The following is a 23,839-nucleotide window of genomic DNA, read 5'->3' as shown; positions in this document are numbered from 1 at the left end:
TAACCACCTTGGTCAGCATGGGCAAGTTGGGCTGAAGGGCCTGTTTGCACACTGTACAACTCTATGACTCTATGTGCAGGTAGGTGTGGACTGCTGAATTTTCTGAGGATGGAATTGAACATTGTGAATAGCGGCACGGTGGCGCAGCGGTAGAGTTGCTGCCTTGCAGTGAATGCAGCGCCGGAGACCCGGGTTCGATCCCGACCACGGGTGCTTTCTGTACGGAGTTTGTACGTTCTTCCCATCACCTGCATTGGTTTTCTCCGAGATCTTCAGTTTCCTCCCACACTCCAAAGGCGTGCAGGTATGTTGGTTAACTGGCTTGGTATAAATGTAAAAATGGTCCCTAGTGAGTGTAGGATCGTGTTAATAGGTGGGGATCGCTGGTCGGCGCGGACCCGGTGGGCTGAAAGGCCTGTTTCCGTGCTGTATCTCTAAACTAAACTAAACTAAACTAAACCCGACTGGATAGAAGGAAGGTAAATCTGAAAAATACTTCATAGTGGTGCAGGAATCGTTCCAAATCACCAGAATAATCTCATTTAGATAAACTAATACAGCAGCAAGATAAAAAAACAATGAAACAAATTATCAAAGAGAAGCTTCTTCTTTGATTATTCTAGACTGATTAGATTCTAGATTATTCATATCACCAACAAATTGGAGAACAGGACCCAGTATCTGCAATCTCTTGTGCCTCCAGAGAATAGTATTGCAGGGGATAACATCAATAGTTCTTAAATATAAGTAAAGCTCAAAGTGCCAGAGGAACTCAGCGGGTCAGGCACATCTGTTAAGGGAATGGGCAGACTATGTTTCGGGTCAGGACCCTTCTTCAGACTGATCATCGTTATGTAGAAGGGTCCCGACCCAAAATGTCATCGGTCCATTTCCTCCACAGATGTTGCCTGACCCGCTGAGTTCTTCCAGCACTTTGTGTCAAAGTCAAATAAACTTGCATTGATAGCAAAGTTAGAGTGTATATTTTCAGAAGAGTGCCCTAAATTTTTTCAAAAGGACACAGAGTGCTGGAGTAACTCAACGGGTCAGACAGCATCACTGGAGAACATGGGTAGGTGACGTTTAAAGTTGAGATCCTCCTTCAGTCTGAAGATTCTTTAAGACCAAAAATCTCAGCCTCATATATATGCAATGATTAAACACAAACAGGGTGTTCCAAAGATTCACAACCTTCTGAATGAAGAAGCTTTAGCACATCTTAATTCCTAAATGGGTGCATTCATATTCTAAGACTGTCTTAGCTCTTCGATCTCCAGCTAGGAGACTCAGCCTCTGAACCAAAGATAGTAGAGCAGAGCAAGATAGACCACTCCACCCTAAAAAACGTAGTATGTCAAGGCGCCATTTTAGTAGGCAGAAACATGTAAAAACATTTAAAAAGAAAAATAACAAAAATCTGTGAATTGATAGAAGAGATATATTCTGCATTTTTACGGCATCATCACACATACTGTTCCGCCAAAACACTGATTACACTGCGAGAGGCAGAGCGAACGGCGGGTTTTGCTTACTAAAATGGCGAACGTTACGCTCCTTTGCGTACTACACTTCAGTATAGACGGAGTGGTTCATCTTGCTCCTCTAGTATCTTTGCTCTGAACATCTACCTTGTCAATCCCTGGAGAAATTTAGAGTTAATGTCCGGAACCATGGGGACCAGGAGTGTATTATAGACTTTGAAGACAAAAGAATATTTCGGTTAGCAGCTGGTTCCCATCAATGGTAATAACCAACATCTGTCAAGACCGAATGGAGGTTAATGTTTTACTGACCACGAAATCTCCTAGACTAACAGTTTCTTATCTCGTCTCTCTTCCTCTCGTTTTTGAAGTGTAGACAAAATGAAAGGAGTTTCCAACCCATGTATTGGCCTGGCTTTTCTCAATTAATTAAACAATGTTACTCCTCTGAAGTATTTGACATGTCTCCCTCTATTTTTTTTAACCAAATAAGGGAATCTTTGCAACCATGAAATAAGATTGAAGGAGTTTAAATATCAATGGTATCAAAGTTGGAGCCTGCAATGCGAAGGATGTGGAGAAAGAGGTACTCAGCTGGGAAGGATGGATCAGATCTCGTGAGTGAGTTAGCTTGAAGACACAAGGAACTGCAGATGCTGGTCCCTTGTGTCAAAGGTTAGGACGGGTGTGAGGGGTTATGGGGAGAAGGCAGGAGAGTGGGGTGCGGGGGGAGAGATAGATCAGCCATGATTGAATGGCAGAGTAGACTTGATGGGCCCGAATGGCCTAATTCTGCTCCTATCACTGATGACTTTAATGAAAGCACAAAGCGCTGGAGGAAGTCAATGTGTCAGGCAGCATCTGCGGAAGGAATGGACAAGAAACGTTTTGGGCCTTTAGAGAAGGGTGGAAGATACACACGGAGGGCTCCTGGAATACAAGTCCACGGCTCACTGAAAATGGCAGCACAAATTGGGCGCCATTTAGCCGCCTCACCGCACCAGAAAGCCGAGTTCAATCCTGACTATGGGCGCTGTAGGTACGGAGTTTATACCCACTCCCTGTGACCACGTGGGCTTCCTGCGGGAGCTCCAGTTTCATCCCGCACTTCAAAGACGTACAGGTTTGTAGGTTAATTGGGCTCCTGTAAATTGTACATTGTCTCTAGTGTGTCGGACATTACGAGTGTACAGGGTGATAGTTCTGCATGGACTTGGTGGGCCGAAGGCCCTGTTTCCAAGCTGTATCTCTAAACTCTAAAGTGGATAGAGTGGTAAAGAATGCATATGGCAAGCTAGTTTTTATCGGTCGGAGCGTTGAGTATAAAAGTTGGGAGGCCATTCATGTGGCAGCTGTATAAAACTGCACAGGCCACATTTGCATCTTCACCTGCAGAGTCCTTAAACTCTCCATGGCCCAGCCTACTCCTCTCTACTTCTCTTTCCTTTCTTCGTCTTATGAGCGTCTTCTTATAGAAAGTCTTCTTCTTTAAGGCGTTCCATAAGACCACCCCTGAAGAGACTGTTGGCCTTTCTACCCTAATGTCTCCCAATGTGTGTTTGGCAAAGCTCCAACGAAGAGTTTTGGAGCATTTCACAATATGAAGGAAATTGTGTAAGTATCAGTTAACATTGGCATTGTGGTTACCGAATGCAATTGATCACACTAACATCCAAAAGATGGTTGGAAAAGGAACCAACAGCCTGACGTGAACCAACCTTCTGGATTTATTTATTTACTTCTACTGAAGATGGACACAAAGTGTTGGAGTAACTCAGCGGGTCAGGCAGCATCTCTGGAGAAAAAGGATGGGTGAAGTTTCGGGTCGGGACCTTTCTTCAGCCTGGAACGGTCGGGCTGCCCTGGGTGTTGGTCACTTCTTCAGTTTCACCCGGAACACCACCCACCCACCCTTTTTCTCCAGAGATGCTGCCTGACCCGCTGAGTTACTCCAGCATTTCTGTGTCTATGCTTGATTCAGTTGCCAATCTTGAGTGCTGACATAATCAACTTGTAAACCATTGAGTGATTGTAATACTTTCACCTCTGCTGTTAACAGTGTCAGTTAAACACGTCAACATATCGTGGTATTGTGTTATTGTGATGCAGTGTTATTATTATTCATAATGAAGAGTCTAGGTGGTCAGCTGCATAATTTTACCAGATTGTGTGCAAGAACAGAGCAATTCACTCGACCTAGGTACACGTGACAATAACGTAGCATTGAATTATTGAATTGTTATTTTGAATGTGGTGGGAAGGAAATTATAATTCATGGTTTCACGGCCTAATTTTCTTAGTTTACTTTAGTTTCGTTTAATTTAGCGATGCAGCGCGGTAACAGGCCCTTCGGCCCACCGAGTCCGCACCGACCAGCAATCCCCGCACACTAACACTATCCCACACACACCAGGGACAATTGTACACTTATACCAAGCCAATTAACCTACAAACCTGCACGTCTCTGGAGTGTGGGAGCAAACCGAAGATCTCGGAGAAAACCCATGCAGGTCACGGGGAGAACGTACAAACTCCGTACAGACGGCGCCCGCAGTCGGGATCGAACCCGGGTCTCCGGCGCTGCATTCGCTGTAAGGCAGCAACTCTACCGCTGCGCCACTGTGCCGGTATTTCCTCCCCATATCCCTTGATTCCGTTTGCCCAAAGAGCTAAAACTAACTCTCTCTTGACTACGACTTTGGCTTTGGGCACAGTTTTCTTGGTCGAGCGCTTATCCTGGTGTTAAAGCACGAGGACTTTGAGTTTTGATTGCAATTTAGTGTGGACATGAATGGAGAATCTCAATGAACCGCAAGAAGGGCGGGGAGGAAGTTATTTTCAACTTCACGAGAAAAACCTTGTACTTACCACAGATTCTGACTGTGCATATCCTATGTCTTCAATCCTTTTTATCTTGATAATGTCAACATTTTTGTTTGTTACAGGTTGGGAACAGTGCACCTCATTGTGGAACATCATGGGGTTTTTGAACGACTGTAGTTTCTCCACCGACTCTGGCAGGAGGGCAGTGTTTCTCTTCCCCTCACCCTTGTCTGTATCTAAAAGAGGCAAGAATTGAGAACTTCTAAATGCAACGTTAAATATCTATATACTAAAACTCTCGTTTGTTTGTTTGTTCGTTTGTTTGTTCCTGAACTACAGCCAAAACGGTACACGATAGCGCGACAATTTCAGCCCAACTTACTCACCGTCGTCCCTTTGGTGCTAATGGAAGAAGTTTCATTGAAATCGGTGTTGTATTTTTAAAGTTATTCACATTTTAAAGTTTAAATCTATCTCCTAGGGAGGGAGGGGGGTGGAGGGAGGGCATGGGGGAAGGGAGGGAGGGGGGATAAGAGGGATTAAGGGGGATGGATTGGGGGGAGAGGAAGGGGAGGGAGAGGGGGAGGGGGGAGAGGGAGGGAGGAGAGGGGAGTGGGAGTGGGGGAGGAGAGAGCACTGCACGAATGCAGGAGAGGTTTGGTCTAGTCTAGACTTGGTCTAGTACTTTAACAAAACTAAAAATGGTTCAATTTTTTTTAAAATCTGAAAACCTTTCATCAAAAATTGCCCAACTCCATCAGGCCTAATTGGCCATCTGTGGCTAAAATCTTCATCCTTGCCAATGCTTCTGCTGGACTTGCCTATTCCAGCACACTCCTACTTCTGCTTTCAATGTATCCAAGTTATCTGAAACTTTGCTGCCACCTCTTCATTTGGACCATTCATTTCAACCTCCCATCCTTGTGTACACTGACCCTCGCTGGGGCTCACGGTTAAACACTGCTTTAGTTTAGTTTGGTCTAGAGATACGGCGCGGAAACGGGCCCTTTGGCCCGCCGGGTCCGCGCCGACCAGCGATCACCCTATACCACACGTGCACTATCCTCCACGCCACGGCCAAATTCCAATTTTTATCCATAGCCAATTAGCCTACAAACCTGCACACCTTTGGAGTGTGGGGGGAAACTGGAGCTCCTGGGGGAAACCCACACGGACACGGGGAGAATGGATAAACTCCGTACAGACAGCACCCGCAGTCAGGATCGAACCCGGATCTCTGGCGCTGCAAGGCAGCAACTCTACCGCTGCGCCACCGTGCCGCTCCATTTTAACATGCAATTTTTTTAAACCCACCACTACTCCATCTCTATGACCTCCAGACCTAAATGGCTAGGAAAGGTATAGAAGGATATGGACCAAATGCGGACAAATGGGACTAGCTTAGATGAGGCATTTTGGTCGGACTGGACAAGTTGGGCTGAAGGGCCTGGTTCATGCTGTATGACTGTATGACTCAATGACATTTAATCCTCAATGTTTAGTTCAGTTTATTGTCACATGTACTGAGTGAGGTACAGTGAAAAGCTTTTTTGATACATGATTACAATTGAGCTATCCACAATGTAGACAATAGACAATAGGTGCAGGAGTAGGCCATTCGGCCCTTCGAACCAGTACGGATACACAATGAAGGAAATAATGTATCATGCCAGATAAAGTCCAGTAAAGTTCAATGAAGGATTGTCCGAGGGTCTCCAATGAGCTAGGTCGCAGCTTGGGACAGCTCTCTAGTTGTTGACAGGATGGTTCAGTTGCCTGATGATAGTTGGGAAGAAACTGTCCCTGAATCTGGAAATGATTCACACTTCTGTACCTCTTGTCCGATGGGAGAGGGGAGAAGAGGGAGTGGTCAGGATGCGACTCATCCTTGATTATGCTGCTGGCCTTGCCGAGGCAGCGTGAAGTGTAGATGGAGTCAATGGAAGGGATGTTGGTTTGGTGTGATGGTCCGGGCTGCGTCCACAACTCTCTACAATATCTTGTGATCTTACGCCACTCGGCCATCACTGATCCTGAAGATAGACACTGGAAGCTGGAGTAACTCAGCGGGTCAGGCAGCGTCTCTGGGGAGAAGGAATAGGTGACCTTTCGGGTCGAGACCCTTCCTCAGACTGGTTCCTTCCTATTGATTTTAGTCCATTCGCTGGTTTCCAGCTGCCAAGACTCTGAGGTGTGAGATTCCATCCTTAAACTTTTCTGGCCTTTTCCTGTTTTTATTTTGTGACAATCCCCATTACCAATCCCCATTACCTGCCTCGGCAAGGCCAGGTTTCTGAACGTCTGTCTTGTGTTGGTCAGTGTCAAATTTTTGTTGCCAACTGTCCCGTATTAGCCAGGACATCCCGTATTTTGGGCTAAATTGGTTTGTCCCGTACGGGACTGCCGTTGCCCCATATTAGGCCCGGAGGGCGCTGTAGGCCCGGATACTGTAGGCCCGGACAGTGTAGGCCCGAACAGTGCAGGCCCCAACGCTGTATGTCCCGAAAATTTACATCCCGACACTCTAGGTTTCCGACATTTTAGCTCCGGACTGTCTAGGTCCGGAGGCCCGGGCGCCGCCTAACGGTGGTTGTGTAGCAACCCTCCTCCTGGCCCGTGCGGCCGCCATTGGTGGAGCGGGGAGCATGTGGCCGCTGGCTGGGTGGGGCGCGGGGCGGTGACGTCACCTTGTCCCGTATTTGGGAGTGAGATAGTTGGCGTCCCTAGGGGAGATGGAGATACGGAGATGTTGAAGGGTAAGGTGTGAAAAGGCAGATCAAAGGCGACAGTGATCAAGGAAATGGAGAATGGTACATTGTTAGCTGAGGGGAAGGTGTCAAGGAGGCAATACAATCAGTAATCATATTTAATCAGGAGGACGGTGGAACTAGTTGGTTCGTTCATAGATACAGCATGGAAACAGACCTGAGGGCCCACAGAGTCCATGCCAACCATCGATCATTGGTTCACACTAGTTCCCTGCTGTTCCACTCTCCCCAAACACTCGGGACAATTTTACAGAGGGCCAATTAACCGACAAACTTGCACGTCTTTGTGATGTGGGAGGTAACCCAGAGGGGTCACTGGAAGAACGTGCAAACTCCACACAGGCAGCACCCGAGGGCAGGATCGAACCCGTGTCTCTGGCGCTGTGAGCAAGCAGATCTACCAGCTGTGCCAGGGTGCTGCACCTTGTTCAAGACTCATCTTGCTGTCAGGCAGCAGCACTAACCGCTGCACTACAGGGCCACCCTGTTGCTCGGTAGTGTTGACTCATTTATTTACATATGCCGCACTGATTTGTTTCCACCCTTGGAAAGAAATGAAAGAGAGAGACTAATTTAATAACGTTTAACTGATTATCTGCGTTTCAAATTCTCTTAGTGCCTTATCTGCTCTAGAATTTCTTGTTTTGATTCTGGAGTTTTGGAGAGGAATCAAGTGTGGCTATTGTAGCATCGTTGATCATTATCTCCAAACTCATTGAAGGGAACATAACCAACTCTCAAAATAGACACAAAAATGCTGGAGTAACTCAGCGGGACAGGCAGAAGGAATTCCTTCTCTCCAGAGATGCTGCCTGTCCCGCTGAGTTACTCCAATATTTTGTGTCAATCTTCGGTTTAAACCAGCATCTGCAGTTCCTTCCTGCACATAACTAGCTCTCAGATAGACACAAAAACCTGGAGTAACTCAGCAGGTCAGACAGCATCTCTGGAGAAAAGGAATAGAAGATGTTTTGGGTTGAGATCCATCTTCAGACCTGAAACATCACCTATTCCAATTCTCCAGGGATACTGTCAGACCCGCTGAGTTACTTCAGCTTTTACTGGAGCTTTACTCCAGTTACTCCAGTTACACCACTGGTCCGCGCCGACCAGTGATCCCCGCACACTAACACTACCTCACACATATGAGCGACGATTTACATTTACACCAAGCCAGTTAAACCTACAAACCTGTACGTCTCTGGAGTGTGGAAGGCAACCGAAGATCTCGGGGAAAACCCAGGCAGGTCACGGGGAGACAATAGACAATAGGTGCAGGAGTAGGCCATTCGGCCCTTCGAGCCAGTCAATGTGATTATGGCTGATCATTCTCAATCAGTACCCCGTTCCTGCCTTCTCCCCATACCCCCTGACTCCGCTATGCTTAAGAGCTCTATCTAGCTCTCTCTTGAATGCATTCAGAGGATTGGCCTCCACTGCCTTCTGAGGCAGAGAATTCCACAGATTCACAACTCTCTGACTGAAAAGTTTTTCCTCATCTCAGTTCTAAATGGCCTACCCCTTGTTCTTAAACTGTGGCCCCTTGTTCTGGACTCTCCCAACATTGGGAACATGTTTCCTGCCTCTAACGTGGAGGCCAATCCTCTGAATGCATTCAAGAGAGAGCTGGATAGAGCTCTTAAGGATAGCGGAGTCAGGGGGTATGGGGAGAAGGCAGGAACGGGGTACTGATTGAGAATGATCAGCCATGATCACATTGAATGGCGGTGCTGGCTCAAAGGGCCGAATGGCCTCCTCCTGCACCTTTTGTCTATTGTCTAACGTGTCCAACCCCTCTATACAAACTCTGTACAGACAAGACCCGTAGTCAGGATGGAACCTGGGTCTCTGGCGTTGTAAGGCAGCAACTCTACCGCTGCGCCACTGTCCCATCCTGCTCTCAAAGCTAATCAACATGCGGATGTAAATTGCTAATATTAAACATATTTTCAATCCACTTTCAATTAATTGAGCTAATCCTTTCCAAGCAGGACTGGTCTGTTATGTTATATTATGCGAACATAATGTTAGGCGACCATTATGAGAAACTACCCATTTCACTTGAGCTCGAGGCGGTACAGTGGCGTAGCGGGTAGTGCTGCTGCCTCACAGCGCCAGAGACCCAGGTTCCATCCTGACCACGGGTGCTGTCCGTACGGAGTTTGTACGTTCTCCCCGTGACTGCATGGGTTTTCCCCGGGTGCTCCAATTTCTTCCCGCACTCCAAAGACGTACAGGTTTGTAGGTGAATTAGCTTCGGTAAAATTGTAAATTGTCCCCAGTGTGTGTAGGATAGCGTTAGTGTACGGGGATCGCTGGTCGGCGCGGACTCGGTGGGCCGAAGGGCCTTTGTTTCTGCGCTGTATCTCTAAACTAAACTGGAGTGATTAGTCTCTTGGAGAATTTGTTTTTGCATTCAATGTCCTCTTTATTGAGGGAGGGTTTGCTGAATGTGTTCAAGGACACGTCTCTGTGTCTGCAATTGAGCAGAAAACAACTATGTTAATGTTTATATCAAAATACTGAATCTTAACTTTAAATTTATTTTAAAAATTAATGCACTATTTTGCTCTTGCCAGCAGTGACACCGATCCCAGTTAAATGTTCATTTTCATGCTGCTCATCAATTTCGACATTTAACGAGCTGCTCTATGTGACGTTCTGAAACAAGAGTCACCATTACAACTTGGCTGATGTTTTTCTGGTTTCCAATTCGAGGTCTGGCCTTGCCCATTGAGTCCGTGTGCCCTTTCCTTTTGAGGTTGAAACACTTCACTGCTCTTAACGGGCATGTTTGTGGTGAGGACTCGTCTACAGACAGCAGCTTTCCCTTTCACTCCAACTTTTCGCTCCTAACTGCCTCATGTTGAGTGGATCTGGTATCTGCCTTAGCTGTTTTATACACACATAAATATCTATATATATATATTTTTTTAAATATTAAAAAATTATATTTATATATATATAGGGCGCAGCGGTAGAGTTGCTGCCTCACAGCGCCAGAGACCCAAGTTCGATCCTGACTACTGCCGCTGTCTGTACGGAGTTTGCACGTCCCCTCTCCGTGACCTGCGTGGGTTTTCTCCGGGTGCTTCGGTTTTCTCCCACACTCCAAAGACATGCAGGTTTGTAGGTTAATTGTCTTTGAATAAAATTGTAAATTGTCCCCAGTGTGTGCAGGATAGCGTTAGTGTGCAGGGATCACTGGTCGGCTCGGACTCGGTGGGCCGAAGGGCCTGTTTCCACGCTGTATCTCTAAACTAAACTAATAAACTGTGTAGCATTCCCACTAAGATTGTGCCTTCGGCAAAAATTCACCGGCATTTCTAGAAGACTTCTTGATTGGTGTTGTGTGGTTTGGGTGCATACCGAAAAGAATAAACGTTTTGCATTTACAACCTAATTCTATGAAACCACCTCCCGACCTGAAATGTCGCCTGTCCACTCCCTCCCACAGTTGCTGCCTGACCTGGAACTTGACTGAACCGGGTGCCGCTCCGAGATGGCCTAGCGAGTGGACTGCACGCGGCGCCCTGCAGCGGCACAGAGTGGTGGAGCAGCGGAGGAGGACACCAACGGCTTGGCCAGGCCGACCCTGCAACGCCGCCAGGACCACGGGCCTTCGTGGCCAGGGTAAGAACCAAAGATACTAGAGGAGCAAGATGAGCCACTCCGTTGAAATCGCCCATACTGAAGTGTAGTACGCAAAGGAGCGTAACGTCCGCCATTTTAGTAGGCAAAACCCGCCGTTCGCTCTGCCTCTCGCAGTGTAAGCAGTGTTTTGGGGGAACAGTATGTGTGATGATACCGTAAAAATGCAGAATATATCTCGTGTATCAATTCACAGATTTTTGTTATTTTTCTTTTAACATGTTTCTGCAAGTTTCTGCTTACTAAAATGGTGCCGTGACACACTACGGTTTTTAGGGTCGAGTGGTCTATCTTGTTCCTCCAGTATCTTTGGTAGGAACTCCACACCTGTCGCAACTGGGACTTGAAAGTGCCGCAAAATGTGGTACTGTCTCAGTGTACTGCTACTATGCACTAGTGCTGCATCTGAGATGCTTGTCTAAGACCTATCTACTTTCATTTCACTGCACATCTTGTATGTGTATGTGACAAATTGACTTGACTTGACTTGACTTGAAGGGCAGTTGAGACCATAAGGTGTAGTATATTTGTATTGAAGAGGCTGTGTTGAAATAAGTTGCCAGAAACATCCAAACGCCATGAATAAAAACGAAGTAAAAAATGATGCAGCTTTGATGCCCAATTACAACATGTTCATTTCTGTTATATCCATCTCTTCCCGGGTGCCAAACACTTTAACTCCCCTTCCCATTCCCAAATGGACCTTTCTGTCCTAGGCCTCCTCCATCGTCAGAGTAAGGCCAAATTGGAGGAACGGCATCTCATATTTCGCTGGGCAGCTGACAACCCGGTAGTATGACTATTGATTTCACTAACTTCAAGTAACCATTCCCTCCCTCTCCTTCCCTCCCCCACCCAAGTTGTACCATCTTCTAAGATGGCTTGTTGAGCCTCATTGTCTGTACTCGTTCTCGCTTAGCACGCAGTTAACAATGGCCAGTTTCCTTTATCATCGTTACTTTTTTCCATATCTATCATTCATTTGTTCTATATCGGTAGTGGGGAAAATGCTAGAGTCAGTTATTAAAGATGTGATAACATTACATTTGGAAAGTGGTGAAATCATCGGACAAAGTCAGCATGGATTTACCAAAGGCAAATCATGCCTGACGAATCTTATAGAATTTTTCGAGGATGTAACTAGTAGAGTGGATAAGGGAGAACCAGTTGATGTGTTATATCTGGACTTTCAGAAGGCCTTCGACAAGGTCCCACATAGGAGATTGGTGTACAAACTTAAAGCACACGGTATTGAGGGTTCAGTGTTGAGGTGGATAGAAAATTGGTTGGCGGACAGGAAGCAAAGAGTAGGAATAAACGGGTCCTTTTCGGAATGGCAGGCAGTGACTAGTGGGGTACCGCAAGGCTCAGTGCTGGGACCCCAGTTATTTACAGTGTATATTAATGATTTGGATGAGGGAATTGAATGCAACATCTCTAAGTTTGCGGATGACACGAAGCTGGGTGGCAGTGTTAGCTGCGAGGAGGATGCTAGGAGGCTGCAGAGTGACTTGGATAGATTAGGCGAGTGGGCAAATGCATGGCAGATGCAATATAATGTGGATAAATGTGAGGTTATCCACTTTGGCGACAAGAACAGGAAAGCAGAGTATTACCTGAATGGTGACCGATTGGGAGAAGGGGAGATGCAACGTGACCTGGGTGTCATGGTGCACCAGTCATTGAAAGCAAGCATGCAGGTGCAGCAGGCAGTGAAGAAAGCGAATGGTATGTTGGCATTCATAGCAAGAGGATTTGAGTTTAGGAGCAGGGAGGTTCTGCTGCAGTTGTACAGGGCCTTGGTGAGACCGCACCTGGAGTATTGTGTGCAGTTTTGGTCTCCTAACCTGAGGAAAGACGTTCTTGCCTTAGAGGGAGTACAGAGAAGGTTCACCAGATTGATCCCTGGGATGGCGGGACTTACATATGAGGAAAGACTAGATAGACTGGGCTTGTACTCGCTGGAATTTAGAAGACTGAGGGGGGATCTTATAGAAACACATAAAATTCTTAAGGGGTTGGAGAGGCTAGATGTGGGAAGATTGTTCCCGATGTTGGGGGAGTCCAGAACCAGGGGTCACAGCTTGAGGATAAGGGGGAAGTCTTTTAGGACCGAGATGAGAAAACATTTCTTCACACAGAGAGTGGTGAGTCTGTGGAATTCTCTGCCACAGAAGGTAGTTGAGGCCAGTTCATTGGCTATATTTAAGAGGGAGTTAGATGTGGCCCTTTTTGCTAAAGGGATCAGGGGGTATGGAGAGAAGGCAGGTACAGGCTACTGAGCTGAATGATCAGCCATGATCATATTGAATGGCGGTGCAGGCTCGAAGGGCCGAATGGCCTACTCCTGCACCTATTTTCTATTTTTCTATGTTTCTATGTTTCTATCTCTCTACATCAGTTGGGAGGTCATGTTGCAGTTGTATAAGACGTTGGTCAGACCGCATTTAGAGTATTGTGTTCAGATCTGGGCACCATGTTATAGGAAAGATATTGTCAAGCTTGAAAGGGTTCAGAGAAGATTTACGAGGATGTTGCCAGAACTAGAGGATCTGGGCTCTCAGGAGAGGTTGAGTAGGCTGGGACTCTATTCCTTGGAGAGCAGGAGGGTGAGGAGTGATCTTATAGAGGTGTATAAAATCATGAGAGGAATAGATTGGGTAGATGCACAAAATCTCTTGGCCAGAGTAGGGGAATATAGGACCAGAGGACATAGGTTCAAGGTGCAGGGGAAAAGATTTAATAGGACTCTGAGGGGTAACTTTTTCACACAAAGGGTGGTGGGTGTATAGAACAAGCTGCCAGTGGAGGTAGTTGAGGCTGGGACTATCCCAACGTTTAAGAAACAGTTAGACAGGTACATGGATAGGATAAGTTTGGAGGGATATGACCCAAATCACAGGCAGGTGAGATTGGTGTAGGTGAGACATGTTGGCTGGTGTGGGCTAGTTGGGCCAAAGGGCCTGTTTCCACGCTGCATCACTCTATAACTCTATGACTCTATCACCGTCTATATCTCTCCTTTCCCTCTCCCCTGACCCTCAGTCTGAAAGAAGGGTCTCGACCTGAAACATCACCTGTTCTTTTTCTGTTGCTGTCTGGCCTGCTGAGTTACTCCAGCTTTTTGTGTCTATCATTCTTATAAACCTCCGCTGGCACCATTTCCAAAGGCTCCAATTTCTTCCTATAATGGGGTGGCCACAACTGCACGCATTTCTCCAAATGTGGCCAAACCAAAGTCCTATAAACATCCTGGATTACTTCAGGATTACATCAATTTAAAAAAAGATTTAGTTTAATTTAGTTTAGGGATAAAGCCCTTCGGCCCACCGAGTCCACGCCGACCATCGATCGCCCGTTCATACTAGATCCATGTTCTCCCGCTTCTCATTTACTCCCTAAACTCCAGAGGCAATTAACAAGAACATGTTCCCAATGTTGGGGGAGTCCAGAACCAGGGGCCACAGTTTAAGAATAAGGGGTAGGCCATTTAGCGCACACAGGATTGCCCCATGCATCTTAATGACAGTGATGATTATCAAACATAGACGCGAGAGATATTTTTCATGTGAAAATCTTGCTGACCATAATGTACTTGACGTGTGAGACAAGAAATGAGTGCGGTGAAAATAAAGAACAAAGAAGGAAAAGTGTGTAACAACCGAAGAGTGAGAGACTCTAACTTCAAGTAACCTTTGCTTTCCCTCTCTCTCCATCCCTCCCCCCTCCTAGTTCTCTGACTAGTTCTACTGCCCTCCTGATTAAATATTACTGTTGTATGCCACATTGTCACCTTCCCCCTCAGCTCACAGTGAACCATTCCACACTCCTCTGTACGGAATTTGCACCTTCTCCCCGTGACCTGCGTGGGTTTTCTCTGAGATAGAAACATAGAAACATAGGAAATAGGTGCAGGAGTAGGCCCTTCGAGCCTGCACTGCCATTCAATATGATCATGGCTGATCATCCAGCTCAGTAACCTGTACCTGCCTTCTCTCCATACCCCCTGATCCCTTTAGCTACAAGGGCCACATCTAACTCCCTCTTAAATATAGCCAATGAACTGGCCTCAACTACCTTCTGTGGCAGAGAATTCCACAGACTCACCACTCTCTGTGTGAAGAAATGTTTTCTCATCTCGGTCCTAAAAGACTTCCCCCTTATCCTTAAGCTGTGACCCCTGGTTCTGGACTTCCCCAACATTGGGAACAATCTTCCCGCATCTAGCCTCTCCAACCCCTTAAGAATTTTATATGTTTCTATAAGATCCCCCCTCAGTCTTCTAAATTCCAGCGAGTATAAGCCGAGTCTATCCAGTCTTTCTTCATATGAAAGTCCTGCCATCCCAGAGATCTTTGGTTTCCTCCCACACTCTGAAGAGGCACAGGTTTGTAGGTTAAGTGGCTTGGTATAAATTGCCCCTAGTGTGTGTAGGATAGTGTTAGTGTGCGGGGATCGCTAGTCGAGGTGAAGGGGCTGTTCCCGCATTGCGCCTCTAAACTAAACTAAACTAAAATTGTCCAAGGTTGCCACATGAGTAAACATGGTTATAGATTCCCAAAGCAAAGATCTGCTCTCTATTGCTTCAGGATTAGAATTAAAAAGCAAAGGGGTTTAAGTTGAATTTGTGACAAACCTTCTTTAACTATGTTTAGAACTGAGATGAGGAAAAACTTTTTCTTAGAACTGAGATGAGGAAAAACTTTTTCAGTCAGAGAGTTGTGAATCTGTGGAATTCTGGCCATCACTTTAAAAATGGTACAGGAGAACATCAATTTAAAAAAAGATTTAGTTTAATTTAGTTTAGGGATAAAGCCCTTCGGCCCACCGAGTCCACGCCGACCATCGATCGCCCGTTCATACTAGATCCATGTTCTCCCGCATCTCATTTACTCCCTAAACTCCAGAGGCAATTAACAAGAACATGTTCCCAATGTTGGGGGAGTCCAGAACCAGGGGCCACAGTTTAAGAATAAGGGGTAGGCCATTTAGAACGGAGATGAGGAAAAACCTTTTTCAGTCAGAGAGTTGTAAATCTGTGGAATTCACTGCCTCAGAAGGCAGTGGGGAGCAATTCTCTGGATGCATTCAAGAGAGAGCTAGATAGAGCTCTTAAGGATAGCAAGTCAGGGGGTATGGGGAGAAGGCAGGAACGGGGTACTGATTGAGGATGATCAGCCATGATCACATTGAATGGTGGTGCTGCCTCGAAGGGCCAAATGACCTACTCCTGCACCTATTGTCTATTGTCATAACAAGTAACAGAGAACAAGGGCGGCATGGTGGTGTAGAGGGAGAGTTGCTGCCTCACAGCGCCAGAGACCCGGGTTTGATCCTCACTACGGGTGCTGTTTGTACGGAGTTTGTACGTTCTCCCCGTGACCCGTGTGGGTTTACTCCGGGTGCTCCGATTTCCTCCCACACTCCACACTCCAAAGACGTAGGTTAATTGGCTTCCGTCCCCCTAGAGTGTGCAGGATAGTGTTAGTGTGCGGGGATCGCTGGTCGGCATGGACTTGGTGGGCCGAAGGGCCTGTTTCCACACTGTGTCTCTATACTAAACTAAGTAACCTACAACCCAGTACGACTTTGGGGTGTGGGAGGAAATCAAAGCGTTCACAGATAGAACATGCAAATCCCATGAAGACAGCACCTGAGGTCAGGATCGAATGTGGGCCACTGGCCCTTTTAAAATAAAAAAAGTCACAAACTAAAACTCCAGTTTTAGAATCCTCTACCCAGGGGATAAGCCTGTGTTTATTTGTTTGTTTGTGCGTTCCGGTGAAGGCGCTGTGCACACGGCAGCCAGCCAACAGCCACTCGCCGTGACTGTTGGCAGACCAATTTCCCTCCGGGGACGAATGAAGTTCTATGGTATCGTGTCGTATCGCAAACAAAGTAACAGCAATGCGTATGACACAGGACAAATGGGTGGCGCAGCGGCAGAGTTGCTGCCTTACAGCGAATGCTACGCCGGAGGCTCAGGTTCGATCCTGACTACGGGCGCCGTCTGTACGGAGTTTGTACGTTCTCCCCGTGACCTGTGTGGGTTTTCTCCGAGATCTTTGGTTTCCTCCCACACTCCAAAGACGTGCAGGTATGTAGGTTAATTGACTGGGTAAAAAAATTGTCCCTAGTGTGTGTTGGATAGTGTTAATGTGCGGGGATCGCTGGGCGGCACGGACCCGGTGGGCCGAAGGGCCTGTTTCTGCGCTGTATCTCTAAATCTCTAAATCTAAATGCCCAATTTATTACGCTCACACACGATCCGTGTGCAATACTGACATCTTAGCTGAGGTTACATTCTGCATCTCTGGAGAAATTGATGGAATAAACCGTATCCCGATGAGTGTGCCATTTATAGTACAGCCCGGATCTGAAGATGTACTGGCCCACACCAAAGTCCTGTACATGGGCTTGTGACCATGAAATGAATGTCAAGGATTTGGTGTTAATGGTCTACACTACATGACAGCAACACTGTGGCATGCACACCGCCGCGGCTAACTCAACCACTTGATCACTGCACAAGCTACTTTGTTAATAGCCCTCCGAGCACGAGCATTTCCATTTAAAAATAGACCGGTAAAACTATCTTCCAAAAGCATTTGATTGTCATATAAGCTGGGCTTCCCCTTGGACAGACTTCCCACGCTATGGCCAGGAACAAGTGGCTTTGTCGTTCAATCCAACCCGCCATCTGATTAGAGTCATACAGTGTTGAAACAGGCCCACACTGGCCAACATGTCCCATCTACACCAAACCCACCTGGCCCATATCCCTCTAAACCTGTCCTATTCATGTACCTGTCCAACCGTTTCTTAAACGTTGGGATAGTCCCAGCCTCAACTACCTCCTCTGCCAGCTCGTTCCATGCACCCACCCCACTCTGTGTGAAAAAGCCACCCCTCAGATTCCTGTTTAAATCTTTTCCCCTTCACCTTAAACCTATGTCCTCTGGTCCTCGATTCGCCTACTCTGGGCTAGAGGCCGTGTGCATGTACCCGATCTATTCCTGTCATGATTTTATAACACCTCTATAAGATCTCCCCTCATCCTCCTGTGCTCCAAGGAATAGAGTCCCAGCCTACTCCACCTCTCCCTACAGCTCAGACCCTCGAGCCCTGGCGATATCGTCGTAAATCTTCCCAAGATTAGATCCCAGGATGAATATCATTAGATGTTGGCTGTACGTTTGCCACTGTGTGTGTAAGAAACAGGAACAGAGTGAGGCCACGCAGCCTTCTGGGCCAGCTCTCTCCTGTAATAATATTAGACAATAGACAATAGACAATAGACAATAGGTGCAGGAGTAGGCCATTCAGCCCTTCGAGCCAGCACCGCCATTCAATGCGATCATGGCTGATCACTATCAATCAGTACCCCGTTCCTGCCTTCTCCCCATACCCCCTCACTCCGCTATCCTTAAGAGCTCTATCCAGCTCTCTCTTGAAAGCATCCAACGAACTGGCCTCCACTGCCTTCTGAGGCAGAGAATTCCACACCTTCACCACCCTCTGACTGAAAAAGTTCTTCCTCATCTCCGTTCTAAATGGCCTACCCCTTATTCTCAAACTGTGGCCCCTTGTTCTGGACTCCCCCAACATTGGGAACATGTTATCTGCCTCTAATGTGTCCAATCCCCTAATTATCTTATATGTTTCAATAAGATCCCCCCTCATCCTTCTAAATTCCAGTGTATACAAGCCCAATCGCTCCAGCCTTTCAACATACGACAGTCCCGCCATTCCGGGAATTAATCTAGTGAACCTACGCTGCACGCCCTCCATAGCAAGAATATCCTTCCTCAAATTTGGAGACCAAAACTGCACACAGTACTCCAGGTGCGGTCTCACCAGGGCCCGGTACAACTGTAGAAGGACCTCTTTGCTCCTATACTCAACTCCTCTTGTTACGAAGGCCAACATTCCATTGGCTTTCTTCACTGCCTGCTGAACCTGCATGCTTCCTTTCATTGACTGATGCACTAGGACACCCAGATCTCGTTGAACTCCCCCTCCTCCTAACTTGACACCATTCAGATAATAATCTGCCTTTCTATTCTTACTTCCAAAGTGAATAACCTCACACTTATCTACATTAAACTGCATCTGCCATGTATCCGCCCACTCACACAACCTGTCCAGGTCACCCTGCAGCCTTATTGCATCTTCCTCACAATTCACACTACCCCCCAACTTAGTATCATCTGCAAATTTGCTAATGGTACTTTTAATCCCTCCGTCTAAGTCATTACAGGATAATATCATGGTGTGGGTGGCACAGTGGTGAAGTGGTAGAGCTACTGCCCTGCAGAAACAGAGACTGACTACGGCCGCTTGTCTGTACGTTCTCCCTGTGACCGCATGGGTTTTCTCCGAGATCTTCGGGTTTCAATAGACAATAAACAATACCTCTTTCGGGCCTTCGAGCCCTTCGAGCCAGCACCACCATTCAATGTGATCATGGCTGATCATTCTCAATCAGTACCCCGTTCCTGCCTTCTCCCCATACCCCCTGATCTGTACCCTCAATAATCCTCTCTCAAATCATTGTTCCTCTTATTCTACTATCAGATCCCTGTGTGAGGTTACACTTAATCGTTCCAATTTAATCTCCATTGAATTTTATCTCCATTGAAAGAGACAGAAATTTAGATAATAGGCAATAGACAATAGACAATAGGTGCAGGAAGAGACCATTCGGCCCTTCGAGCCAGCACCGCCATTCAATGTGATCATGGCTGATCATTCTCAATCAGTACCCCGTTCCTGCCTTCTCCCCATACCCCCTGACTCCGCTATCCTTAAGAGCTCTATCTAGCTCTCTCTTGAATGCATTCAGAGGACTGGCCTCCACTGCCTTCTGAGGCAGTGAATTCCACAGATTCACAACTCTCTGACTGAAATAGTTTTTCCTCATCTCCGTTCTAAATGGCCTACCCCTTATTCTTAAACTGTGGCCCCTGGTTCTGGACTCCCCCAACATTGGGAACATGTTTCCTGCCTCTAACGTGTCCAGCCCCTTAATAATCTTCCTCCCACACTCCGGAGACGTACCGGTTTGTAGGTTAATTGGCTTGGTGTAATTGTGTGAAATGTAAAATTGTCCGTCGTGTGTGTGTGTGTGTGTGTGTGTGTGTGTGGGGCAGTCTTAATGTGCGGGGATCGCTGGTCAGTGAGGACCCGATGGGCCGAAGGGCCTGTTTCCGCGCTGCATCTCTAAACCAAACTAAACTAAACTAATTTACGAGTGAACTGACTGACTGACGGAAAGACACGGCATGTAAACATGCCCTTTGGCCCACATCACTGCCGTGGAATCTTGCAGACATTTTGGGTCGGGACCCTTCTTCAGACTGATTGAGGAGGGTTGGGAGAAAGCTGGAAAGGAGAGATGGGTGTGGGGCAAAGCCTGGCAAATTTAAGGATGCAGATTGGGTTTGGGGGGGGGTGGGGGGGTGGGGGGGAGGCCGTGGAGGAAGGAACTGCAGATGCTGCTTCTCCAGCGCACTGTTTCCAACTGCTTTAGAAAATAAAAAGGTACAGAACTGGAACTGGCCCTTCGGCCCACAATGTCTGTGCTGAACATGATGCCAAGATAAACTAATCTCATCTGCCAGCACATGATCCATACCCCTTCCATTTCATGCATATCCATGTTATTTTGTCTTCACAACCCTGTTATTCCCGAGCAACGAGAAAATTATTTCACAAGCAAAATACAAAAGGCAAGACTGTGGAGGGAATGAACAGGCAATATTGTAGGTCGGGATCCTTCAGACTGACTGAGTGGGTTTTTTCCTGTTATAGAGTCATAGAGTGATGCAGCGTGGAAACAGGCTATTCGGCCCAACTTGCCCACACCGGCCAACATGTCCCAGCTAATTTTACCTGCCCGCATTTGGTCCACATCCCTCCAAACCTGTTCTAGCCATGTACCTGTCTAACTGTTTTTTAAATGTTGGGATAGTCCCAGCCTCAACTACCTCCTCTGGCAGCTCGTTACATACACCCACCACCCTTTGTGTGAAAAAGTTACCCCTCAGATTCCTATTAAATCTTTTCCCTTTCACCTTAAACCTATGTCCTCTGGTCCTCGATTCACCTACTCTGGGCAAGAGACTCTGTGCATCTACCCGATCTATTCCTCTCATGATTTTATACACCATTTAAGCTGGAGATTTAATTTCCTTAAACAAAAACAAGCAGGCCTCAGAACATCCATTCGTATTTAGCATCTTGGGAGAAGATAGAATAATACTCCAGCTCTGGTACAATTAATGTACCCGTCTCTTCAAACATTGGCTCACTTTGGTAGAAGGTTGTTTTGCTTTTAACAGATGCAAGAACAGAGGATGTTCATACATGGAAGGTCTTCAGATGTTAAGGTGGTTCACCTACATTTCATTCAAGTCAAGTCAAGTCCATTTTCAAGTCAAGTCAAATTTATTTGTACAAATAAATTTGTTAAATTTATACAATTTTATTTGTACAGCACATTTAAAAACAACCCACGTTGACCAAAGTGCTGTACATCAGTTCAGGTACTAAGAACGAACATACAATGGCACACAAACATAACAGCACATACATAAACAATTCACAGCGCCCCCTCAGAGGGCCTCAAACGCTAGGGAGTAGAAATAGGTTTTGAGCCTGGACTTAAAGGAGTCGATGGAGGGGGCAGTTCTGATGGGGAGAGGGATGCTGTTCCACAGTCTAGGAGCTGCAACCGCAAAAGCGCGGTCACCCCTGAGCTTAAGCCTAGACCGCGGGATAATCAGTAGCCCCAAGTTGGCTGACCTGAGGGACCTGGAGATAGAGTGGTGGGGTAGAAGATTTTTGATATGGGGGTGGGGGGGGGGGGGAAGCCCGTTTAGGGCTTTGTATGTGAATAGGAGGAGCTTGAAGTTGATTCTGTACCGTACTGGGAGCCAGTGGAGAGAGGCCAGAATCGGGGTGATGTGGTCCCTTTTACGGGTACCCGTCATTGTCAGAATGAGGCCAAATGCAAATTGGAGAAACAGCACCTCATATTTCGTTTGGTCAGCTTACAACCCAGCAGTATGAGTATGGATTTCTCTAACTTCAAGTAACCCTTGCATTCCCTCTCTCTCCGTCCCTCCCCCGCGCGAGTCCTTGTATTATCTTTAAAGTCCTCTTGTTGAGTCTGATTGTCCATAGCTCGTTCTCATCTAACAAACAGCTAACAATGGCCTGTTTCCTTTATCATCGTTGCTTCTTTGCATATCTTTCATCCGTTTATTCCATATCTCAATATCACCGTCTTTATCTCTCGTTTACCTCCCCCCTGACTCTCAGTCTGAAGAAGGGTCTCGACCCGAAACATCGCCCATTCCTTCTCTCCAGAGATGCTGCCTGGCCCGCTGAGTTACTCCAGATTTTTGTGTCTATCTTCGTTGTAAACCAGCATCTGCAGTTCCTTCCTACACATTATATACATTAATGACTTGGATGAAGGGATTAAAAGCACCATTAGCAAATTTGCAGATGATACAAAGCTGGGTGGTAGTGTGAACTGTGAGGAAGATGCTATGAGGTTCCAAGGTGACTTGGACAGGTTGTGTGAGTGGGCGGATGCATGGCAGATGCAGTTTAATGTGGATAAGTGTGAGGTTATCCATTTTGGTGGTAGGAATAGAAAGGCAGAGTATTATCTGAATGGTGTCAAGTTAGGAACAGGGGACGTACAACGCGATCTGGGTGTCTTAGTGCATCAGTCACTGAAAGGAAGCATGCAGGTACAGCAGGCAGTGAAGAAAGCCAATGGAATGTTGGCCTTCATAACAAGAGGAGTTGAGTATAGGAGCAAAGAGGTCCTTCTGCATTTGTACAGGGCCCTAGTGAGACCGCACCTGGAGTACTGTGTGCAGTTTTGGTCTCCAAATTTGAGGAAGGATATTTTTGCTATTGAGGGCGTGCAGCGTAGGTTTACTAGGTTAATTCCCGGAATGGCGGGACTGTCATATGTTGGAAGACTGGAGCGACTAGGCTTGTATACACTGGAATTATAACCATATAACCATATAACAACTACAGCACGGAAACAGGCCCGTTCGGCCCTACCAGTCCACACCGACCACTCTCTCTGACCTAGTCTCATCTACCTGCTCTCAGACCATAACCCTCCAATCCCCTCTCATCCATATACCTATCCAATTTACTCTTAAATAATAAAAGCGAGCCTGCCTCCACCACTTCCACCGGAAGCCCATTCCATACAGCCACCACCCTCTGAGTAAAGAAATTACCCCTCATGTTACCCCTAAACTTTTGTCCCTCAATTCTAAAGTTATGTCCCCTTGTTGGAATCTTCCCCACTCTCAAGGGGAAAAGCCTACCCACGTCAACTCTGTCCGTCCCTCTTAAAATTTAAAAAACCTCTATCAAGTCCCCCCTCAACCTTCTACGCTCCAAAGAATAAAGACCCAACCTGTTCAACCTCTCTCTGTAGCTTAAGTGCTGAAACCCAGGCAACATTCTAATAAATCTCCTCTGTACCCTCTCCATTTTGTCGACATCCTTTCTATAATTTGGCGACCAGAACTGCACACCATACTCCAGATTCGGCCTCACCAATGCCCTGTACAATTTTAACATTACATCCCAACTTCTATATTCGATGCTCTGATTTATAAAGGCAAGCATACCAAACGCCTTATTCACCACCCTATCCACATGAGATTCCACCTTCAGGGAACAATGCATAGTTATTCCCAGATCCCTCTGTTCCACTGCATTCCTCAATTCCCTACCATTTACCCTGTACGTCCTATTTTGATTTGCCCTACCAAAATGCAGCACCTCACACTTATCAGCATTAAACTCCATCTGCCATCTTTCAGCCCACCCTTCCAAAAGGCCCAAGTCTCTCTGTAGACTTTGAAACTCTACTTCATTATTAACTACACCACCTATCTTAGTATCATATCATATCTAAACAGCCGGAAACAGGCCTTTTCGGCCCTCCAAGTCCGTGCCGCCCAGTGATCCCCGTACATTAACACTATCCTACACCCACTAGGGACAATTTTTTACATTTACCCAGCCAATTAACCTACATACCTGTACGTCTTTGGAGTGTGGGAGGAA

At 46.6% G+C, this 23,839-nt stretch overlaps 1 protein-coding gene across 1 annotated transcript in view; it reads right to left on the bottom strand.

Annotated features, from left to right (window-relative positions):
* The window catches only part of ano1a (anoctamin 1, calcium activated chloride channel a), a 218,615-nt gene that overhangs the window by 166,805 nt on the left and 27,971 nt on the right, over positions 1–23,839 (bottom strand). Inside the window, exon 3 of the mRNA XM_078414914.1 lies at positions 4,350–4,540. Within this exon, the coding sequence (XP_078271040.1) occupies positions 4,350–4,540 (191 nt within the window). The remainder of the gene's footprint in view (positions 1–4,349; positions 4,541–23,839) is intronic.

Source organism: Rhinoraja longicauda, chromosome 18 (assembly GCF_053455715.1).
Source record: "Rhinoraja longicauda isolate Sanriku21f chromosome 18, sRhiLon1.1, whole genome shotgun sequence".
NCBI classification, from domain to species: domain Eukaryota; kingdom Metazoa; phylum Chordata; class Chondrichthyes; order Rajiformes; family Arhynchobatidae; genus Rhinoraja; species Rhinoraja longicauda.
The sequence above is the reverse complement of the archived record's forward strand: the minus strand, read 5'-3'. Positions and strand labels throughout refer to the sequence as shown.